Source organism: Sinocyclocheilus grahami, unplaced genomic scaffold, assembly GCF_001515645.1.
Source record: "Sinocyclocheilus grahami isolate Dianchi unplaced genomic scaffold, SAMN03320097.WGS_v1.1 scaffold692.1, whole genome shotgun sequence".
NCBI classification, from domain to species: Eukaryota; Metazoa; Chordata; class Actinopteri; order Cypriniformes; family Cyprinidae; genus Sinocyclocheilus; species Sinocyclocheilus grahami.
Window position 1 is genome coordinate 148725 of NW_015505871.1, and position 9654 is coordinate 158378.

The window sequence follows — 9654 nt, forward strand, 5'->3', positions numbered from 1 at the left end:
AAATGCTAATGAAGTGACTCTCAGAGCAGCTGGAGATGACATTCGTGTTCATATCATCATATCGTGAGACGGCAGAAGCTGAAAACACCGCGAGTGTCATCCGCGCTTTAGTATGTGTGTAGTAAACAAAACAGTGCGCCGCGCCATCCGCCATTCATTCATTCATTGCGGAAATCATGGCGCCTTATGCGTGATATCAGATGCTTCCGCAGATTACTTTAGCATTTCACCTGAGCATTGCGAATCACGCGTATGGCCATGATGAGCGCTGAATGAATGACAGGCTTTCTGTTGTAACATCGCGCAAGGTAAATAAGGGTGACATCTAGTGGAGAAGACTAATGATAAGATTCACGTTAATCAGATCTTGTTTTAAATATGTGCTGAAATAAATACTGGAAAAGATTGATTCGCGGCTTTTGAGAATCGATATCGAATCGACATCATTTTAAAAAACGATGAATCGAAAAATTATAACTTGTTTTTATTTTTATACTTTGCGTTTCATTTTAATTTTAATTAAAGTTTTAGTAACTCGTTTTTATTTTTATATTTTCTGTTTTTATTTTAGCGAGTTTTCGCCATGTTTATTTTATTTATTTATTTATTTTAAATATATCTGTATTTTTTTCCTAAGTTTATTTCAAGTAAAAAAATTTTTTTTTTTTTATGATTTTAGTTTTAGTTAACTAGAAAGTGAATATGAAGGGACACAAACATTTAAGTGCACTAGATCGATTTCACTCTAGAAATAACTGAAATGTCCGTGTTTGACACCTGGCTGATGTTGACGAGCGGCTCTTCATCCTGAACCAGCATCTGAGCGAACTGAAGGCCCTGATCAGGACCGGATCTCATCACACTCCTCAACAGCATCACCCAGTCTGGAGAATACCCCATCTGCCCCGAAAACAACACGTCAATCACAGCAGAGCAGAGACACAGATGAGGGCAGAATAGAGTCTTTGAAGGGAACGCCGGTACCTTCTTAGCATAGAGCACTATCTTCTGGAACTGAGCCGTCTCAGCAAAGCACTGGATGACTTTAGCAGGAACATTCGCTCGCAGGTAAACGCTGAGGGCCAGAGTGACGTCAGCCGCCTTCACCAGATCACCCAACTCCTCCGAGCACTCCAGCTGCAGGGCATCATGGGAAAAAGATCACTAACCAGACGGCAATCCAACACTCAAGAGTCACTTTCAGTGTTGTTATTGTTGTCTAATACTTCAACTACTTGAAATTACTAACTGAAATAAAGCTCAAAAAATACATATAAATATTAGACGAAAAACTTCATCTTAATATAACTTAATGTTGCCTAAATTTTGCCTTGACAACTGAATGAAATAAACGAGTTTCGGTTGGAACACTAAAACTAAGATAAAAATCTATATAGAAATTAAAAATAAATAAATAAAAAACTACTATAAATTTAAAAAGTACACAACAAAATGAGTAAAACCTAAAAATTAAAATTAAAAACAAAATTTTAATGAAAACTGAAAATGTTAAATAAAAAGCTAATTCAAAAAAATTTATAAATACTATAATAGACAGGGCAACAATCCAACCCTCAAAAGTCATTGTTAACTAATACTAAAACGGCAATGAAATCAAGCTGAAATCAAATAAAAATATATTAGGTAAGATTTGAATGAAAATATTAGATGAAAAATTGAAACTTAAACTTAAATGAAAACGTCGCCTTGGCAACTAAATGAAGTTTCAGCTGAAGCACTAAAATTACTAGAACTAAAACTGAGATCGATATATATATAAAATCTATATAGAAATTAAAAATAAATAAAAACAAATAAATACAAAATGACTGAAACTTAAAATACTTTAACTATAAACTATAATAAATATATAAATATATACTATATATAAAATACTAATATATAAAACTACAATAAATACTTAATAATAAAATAAATGCTATAAAACTATTCAAATTATGCTAAAATAACTTAAGTGTTATAAACCATGGCCAATCAAGTGCATACTTCATGCATAAAAATACAATTCTTCTCAAAATATTAGAGATGCATTTGATTAGCCAACGTCCTTTTTAAACAGAGAAAAAAAATTTAATAGAAAAGATAATGTCAACTGATCATTCCTTTATTGACAAATTATGCACAACAATTTAAATTTGTGACCCTGGAGCACAAAACCAGTCATAAGGGTCAATTGTTTGAAATTGAGATTTATACGTGATCTGAAAGCTGAATAACTAAGCTTTCCAGTGATGTATGGTTTGTTAGGATCGGACAATATTTGGCCGAGATACAACTATTTGAAAATCTGGAATCTGAGGGTGCAAAAAAAAAATCAACAATAGAGTTGTCCAAATGAAGTTCTTAGCAATGCATATTACTAATCAAAAATTTAGTTATATATTTACGGTAGGAAATTTACTAAATATCTTCATGGAACATGATCTTTACTTAATATCCTAATGATTTTTGGCATAAAAGAGAAATGTATAATTGTGACCCATACAATGTATTGTTGGCTATTGCTGCAAATATCCCCCAGCGACTTAACACTGCTTTTGTGCTCCAGGGTCACATTTCACTTCAAAACTTTAAGCCGAAGATAACACTCGTAAAAAATACTGTTTACACATTACATATTTTAAGTCATTTAAAAAAATATATAATTTAATTAAAAACTTCAAATGTATTATCTGTGGTGGGTGGGTCGTTTTGTTTAATCTGTCAAAAAATGTCGTCTAAACTTAACTTTTATTTTCCATGCTGTATAAATGCACAGATAAACTGAAAGAAATGAATGAGTTGATAAGTAATACATGGGAAAGAGTAATGAATATGGCACCTTCTCTCCCTTGAGCCATTTCTCCAGCAGCTGTGTTCGTCCCTGCTGCAGCACCGGCCTGCAGAGCTCCAACGACTCCAGCTTATTGAGCTGCCCGCGGTCCAGCAGAACCCCGAAATACTGCAGCAGCGGAGACGGCTGGCCCCCCTGCGCCGGGACGGCCTGGAACCGCCGGACCGTCTCTGCCGTTCGCAACACACCCTGAGAATCAGAGAAAAAGAAGGGAGTGAAGCCTGTGTTTATGCTATTAAGACAGTATAGGCTAATCTATGTACATTACTACAATATATGTACATTAACTGACAGTCACCACTGATAAGCTACTACTAAATATTGTAGAAACTTAATTTTCTGTAAAGTTGCTTTGCAACGATTTGTATCGTAAAAAGCGCGATACAAATAAACTTGAATTGAATTGAACTGAATTAATCTGGCCAAAGAAGAACTTGTGTTATAATGAAATGTTCATTTAAAAGCAGCCGGACAGTGATTCAGTGTGGACTCTGAGCTGTGTGTGTGTGTGTGTGTGCGAGAGTGAGTGTGTGTGTGTGTGTGTGTGTGTGTGAGCGCGTGCGTGTGTGTGTGTGTGTGTGTGTGAGCGTGTGTGTGTGTGTGAGTGTATGTGTGTATGCGTGTGAGCGTGTGTGTGTGAGTGTGTGTGTGTGTGTGTGTGTGAGCGTGTGTGTGAGTGTGTGTGTGTGAGCGTGTGTGTGTGTGTGAGTGTATGTGTGTATGCGTGTGAGCGTGTGTGTGTGAGTGTGTGTGTGTGTTTGATTTTGTGTGTGTGTAAGCGTGTGTGTCTGTGTTTAAGCGTGTGTGTGTGTGTGTGTGTGTGTGTGAGCGTGTGTGTGTGTGTGTGTGAGAGAGAGAGAGAGAGTGTGTGTGTGTGTGTGTGTATGAGTGTGAGAGTGTGAGAAGTGAGAGAGTGTCTGTGTGTGTGTGTGTGTGTGTGTGTGTGTGAGAGTGTGAGTGTGTGTGTTGTCAGGAACCTTGGGAGCCGACGCAGCGACTTTAGCCGCTTCGGTGTAGCTGCCCTGAGAGAAGAGCGTGTTGAACTTGTGTGTCAGGAGCTCCTCGGCTCCGGGAAGATCGCTGCGTAATGCCAAACGCAACGCCAGCTCGGGATTCTGCAGCACGTTAGTCACGTAATTTACTACGTTCTCCTCCTCCACACACACCGACAGCACCTAAACACACACACACACACACACACACACACATTAGTGACACACTTGGAGTAACTGAACACGCACAGAGAAGAAAAGAGGATATCCTTGAAAACTGAAACTTTTGGACAGATTGGGCTGAAAATCTAAACCAATTGTTATTTTAAAAACTTTTTTTTTTATAATAATAATAATAATAATACAATTTAATCTTATATATTTGCTTATTTATGATTATAATTTCATTATAATTATAACTTTGGAATACTTTATTCTGATTGGTGAATTGTTTTTTTTAAAGCTGTTTTTTAAATTATTGTATTTGATTATTATATTTATATAGTTTTAAGTATTATTTTATATTTAGTTATATATTTATTTTATTTAGACCGACCGACTGACCGACCGACTTTTTATAATTATATGGCAGCGCAAAACAATCAATGTATTATGATGACCATAAACAGAATGCTAACTATAGGTATAATAAACAAAAGATGTAGCTTATAATAAGAGACAACCCCAGTTCAGTTCTTGATTAAGATGTATGTGTTCATGCATCAGTAAAGGACATAAAATGCACAATGCTGGACACCAGAAGCAATTTTGAGCGTGTTAAAGCATGCATTCTCTTAATGCTTTTGTCCTATTTACTTGTGCAAGCCACAGTTTTCAGTGTTGTGTGTACAGATGTGTGTACCTGTCCTTTCTTATTGACCCCGATGACCCCAGATGTGCTCTCGTGAGCAGCCGTGACGAATATGGTTTCAGCGCTGATGCGGTTCATGTAAATACACACGCCCGACTCCAGATCATACATGTGAAAGTAACCGTATTTAGTGATGAGGTAGATGACGCCGTGCTTAGTTCCGATCTGAGAGAGAAAACACAGGAGTGAACATAATTCAACCTGTGAGCAGTAACTCTTCTGTCATCAGGTAATAGAGTGCATCAGTGCCAGTACTTTTACTGGAAGTATTTTTACCATTCATTTTTCCCATAGGGACTTTTAAAAGAGTCTACATTAAAGCTTTATAAGATATGAACCAAACCAAACAGCTACAAGGAGTATCACAACACTATAAAGTATAAACGTTTTTGAAAATTGGACAGATAGACAAAGATAATGTGAACTTAACTACTTAAATGAGAGAAAGAACTACAATCCCATGAAGCATTGCGAAAGACCAGTGCAGGGTAGTAACTGATTACATGTAATCTGGATCACATACAGTAATCAGATTCCAAAAATTAAGTACTTGTAATTAGATTATATTACATTTTAAAATGCTCATAATCAGTTTACAGTTACTTTTTATGGTTACATGATTATATGCAAATTATTCATAATTTATTGATTTTCCCTAATTCTTCTTTTTTTTCTCTCTTTTAAAGTTTCCTTTCTAAAATGTATTAACTATAGACGTGTGATGCCACCGCTGTTTTATTAATATTTGTTCATTTGGATTCCCAAAACTTTTTTTCTTCAGCCAAACCACTTTGACATAAAACATTTAGTTGAAATATCCCTGAGGAAATTAATATTTCAATAATTTAGCGAGACATTTGCATGCTCACAGTTTTCTGATGTAGGTTAATGGTCAAATAAACCTAGTGTTTTATTTAGTTTTTTATATATAATTTTATTTTACAATTTTATGAGTGCATTAAATATGAACTCTCAAACCCACTGCCCGTTTAATGGACATTAATTCATAGCGAAAATAAGTAACCTAGACTATGTTACTAACTACAATTTTCATCATGTAATCAGTAACGGACAACAATTTGAAAGTAATCTACCCAGCACTGAATAACATAATTGAATTAAATACGACAGAGAAATATAAAACTACTAATGTAAAGTTGTTGGTTGTATTTATAGATACTATATATTTTACGTTTACTGACAAATATGCATATATATACAAATATTTAAGTATTTTGAGAGCATGGGGACCCCAGCTCGATTACATCATGATGTTTCATGGGAGGGGGGCGGAGCTAAAGATATCTTTTGGTGCACTTTGCGAGCTGCAACTCTCTGATTGGTGGAATTTCTGTACAGCATCATGGGTAATGTAGTTTTTACCATGAATTCTGCTATTACAGTTTTTTTCAACTGCTTACACACAAAATCTTTACTTGTCACACAATTTCTGAAAGCTGACACTCAAACAGCAGAAGCACACACCAAATCTGCAAAACCATACACTAATACTCGGCCTTTGACTCAGTTTTCAATTTCATAAAACACTTTTTGCAAAACACAACACACAATTCTCTATGCAACACACACAAATCTAAGAGGAATTAATATTATGGCAAAGGTGTTTGCAAATGTTTGCTTTTGAGATGTGCTTGTGATATTTTGAATGCAGTGCTTCATTTTGCAAGAGATGTGCATTTTGCATTTTGTGTGTGCAATTCTTGGATTTGTGCGTAAAGTTTTGAAAAAAAGAGGCAAAGTTTTGAAAATGTGTCTAAGCAGGTGAACAAAAACTGTAAACATGATTATTTTACAAATAAGTTAATGTGAACAGATGGCTTCAGCAAAAGCACATACAAACGATTAACAACCTCTGAGATCACAACAGCTCTGTCTTTAAAGGTTTATCAGATTTTGTTAAAAATCAATTTCTCTATGGAGAAAATGAATGGAGTTTTTACTTCCGGAAGTGACTAATGTCTCTATAGCGTGGTAAAGGTTTGACCTGCATGGCCACAGGAAAGTCCGCCTGTGCTTCAGGAGGGAAAAACACGTCCACTGCTTTCTTAGTGAACGGCTGGTTACCGGTCTGAGGCTGACCGACCTCGATGATGTGCAGCTGGAGAAGACAAAAACCAGCTTTATACTCCAGAAAAACCACAGAAACACCGTATTAATGTGATGCCGTCTAATGCCACCTTTCCTCCAGCCTGCCCTCTGACGCCGAAGCAGAAGAGCGTGGAAGCGTTTGGGTTTCCCTCCAGTTTATAATGTCCAAACGCAGCCGCGTGACCCTCGATGGGCTGAGAAACCTTACGGTCCACAGAGAACAACTGCATGGCACCGACCACACGATTCTGCTGCAGGAGCCAGAGACCAAGAGAGAGTTACACACCAAACTGACATTCACAAACTAACACTTTTATTACAGTTATCAAGAGTCACAGTAAAGACATTTATAATGTTACAAAAGATACATAAATGCTGTTCTTTTGAACTTTCTGTTCATCAAAGAATCCTGGAAAATGAAATGTATCACAGTTTTCACAAAAATATGAACTGTGTTCAACATTGATAATAATCAGAAATGTTTCTCGAGCAGCAGATCAGCATATTATACTGATTTCTGAAGATCATGTGACACTGAAGACTGGAGGAATGATGCTGAAAATTCAGCTGCGCATCACAGAAATAAAATACATTTTAACAAATATCCACTTTTTTTAATAGTTTTGGGATTTTACATTTCTAAATAATTTTTTATTTCTAAATAGCTTCAATTTATTTTTATTTGTCATAATAATTTTTAAATAAAAATGAAAATAAAACAAAAAATAAAAATTACTAAAAACTAAATAATTGAATTGCAAGACATAAACTCAGAATTCTGATGAGGAAAAATATGAGAGATACATTTGGAATAGTAAGAAAGTCAGTCCAAATTGAAATCAAAGTCATAAAGTTCAGAGAATTTTCCCCGGACAATCATCACAGAAATTTGAAAAATGAGTTTAGAATCAGTGTAGTCGCCCCAATATATCATGCATCCCTACTTTAAAGAGCTGGTGCAGCAAAACCGAAAGATGAATTACCTTCACACACACACACACTCACACACACACTCACTCACACTCTCACACACACACACACACACACACCTGCGCTGATATCCCAATGAGCAGGAGCCACTTCTGCTGCTCGTCCGTTCTGTAGTTGATGATCTGGCATCCCGCGAGGCTGGCGTGACGATCAAACATATTGATTGGCTGAGAGTCTCCCTCCATGCTCCAATGATAGACGGCCGTGTCCGTAACCAGGGCGATGGTGTTAACCGAGATCCACCTCCAGAACAGCACTTCGTCCGTCATGGTGTGAGCCTTGACTTTACTCTTCATCTCCATGTTAAAGATCTGCAGCGTCCGCGCCGCTGCGGGACACACACCACACGCCACCTTTGACCTCACACACTCAACACTGAATCTGTAACATCAGTACTCCGATACTTTGATTACTTTCATTTAGTTGCATGCCTTAAAATGACCCAAAACAGCGTAGATTATTTATTTAATGTATTTACTAATAAACACAGTTAAAAAACATTACCATTAAATGCATCAAAAGGCTGAAAATGAAAGTTGTTTCAGAGAGAGAGCAAGTGATTACATTCTGATGAAAGATTATGAAGACAAACATCACTTTAGAACAACATGCACTGATGAATCATTCACATTTACACCAGAAATGTGAATTACAGAAGTAAATATTGATTTCATGTTGACTTTAAAAGTAATATTCCCCCACACTGAGTATCATTGTTGAAAATAAGAAATAATCTACTACTGTACATTAATTAATCATTATCATTAATCATGATGTAACATTTTTTGCAGGTATTCATCACAAAAACAGATGAGACAATAACTGTGTGCAGCACTGAAAACAGGCATCAGTGTTATTTTGGTATTAATTATATATTACAATATTTATTCATATTTTTAATTACTATTTTTTTTCTAATTTCTAAACAGTTATTTTTATTTCAATTTAGTTATAATCATTTTTGTATACTTTAGCTCATTTCAGTTAGTTTAGGTTTACATTTTTTAGGTAAGTTTTTCATTAAATTTAAATTTAAATTTAATTTAATTTAATTTATTTGATTTTACCATTTTAGAAAAAAATCTTTTAAATCTTCAAAATGTAAGATTATTATATAAAAATAAAATAAAATAAATTTTAAAAAAAAATTTAAACAAAAAAATCTATATCCAACACTTCATAAAAAATTCATAAAAATCAAAACATAAAATAATTTTAAAATAAAATGGATCAAAATAAAACTTACTAAAAATTAAAAAAATTAAAAGGAACAATTTTAAAATAAAATAAAATGCTTGCTAAAACTTGAATTGTAAACATTTTAAATTAAATAATTAAATGAATAAGAAAAGTTTTAAGAATATTAAAGAAATTCAGTTTTAGTTGATGATAACAAGACTGCTCTAGAGACAGACTGAGCCGGATCACATGATGCACATCTGATTACAGATAAAACATAATAAAGCACTGAATGTCTATAACGGGTTCCTAAACCCAGATGTGATGAAGAAAAGATCAAGAGCGGATGGATAAAGCTGGACGAGCAGGAATGATTCTCTGTAACTGAGCATGAGCGGACCGTATCAAACACGCATGGTTTACTTCCTCAAACGCATGATTCGGCTCAAATGTCTTTAACAAGTTACAATAATGCATTTTTACTGTGTAATCAAAATAAAACACTTACACACACATATACTCACTCTCTTTCACACACACACACACACATAATCACTCTCTCACACACACACACACACTCACTCACTCACACACACACACATAATCACTCTCACACACACACACACACACACACTCACTCACTCACACACACACACATA

At 35.1% G+C, this 9654-nt stretch overlaps 1 protein-coding gene across 4 annotated transcripts in view; it reads right to left on the minus strand.

Annotated features, from left to right (window-relative positions):
* Positions 1–9654, minus strand: part of cltcl1 (clathrin, heavy chain-like 1) — a 49939-nt gene that overhangs the window by 28695 nt on the left and 11590 nt on the right. For all 4 annotated transcript variants that reach the window (XM_016243481.1, XM_016243479.1, XM_016243480.1 and 1 more), the window contains 8 exons: positions 7876–8144; positions 6916–7077; positions 6723–6836; positions 4709–4882; positions 3832–4029; positions 2843–3043; positions 985–1137; positions 778–900 (listed from right to left, as the gene is read on the minus strand). In XM_016243481.1, the coding sequence (XP_016098967.1) occupies positions 778–900; positions 985–1137; positions 2843–3043; positions 3832–4029; positions 4709–4882; positions 6723–6836; positions 6916–7077; positions 7876–8144 (1394 nt within the window). The remainder of the gene's footprint in view (positions 1–777; positions 901–984; positions 1138–2842; positions 3044–3831; positions 4030–4708; positions 4883–6722; positions 6837–6915; positions 7078–7875; positions 8145–9654) is intronic.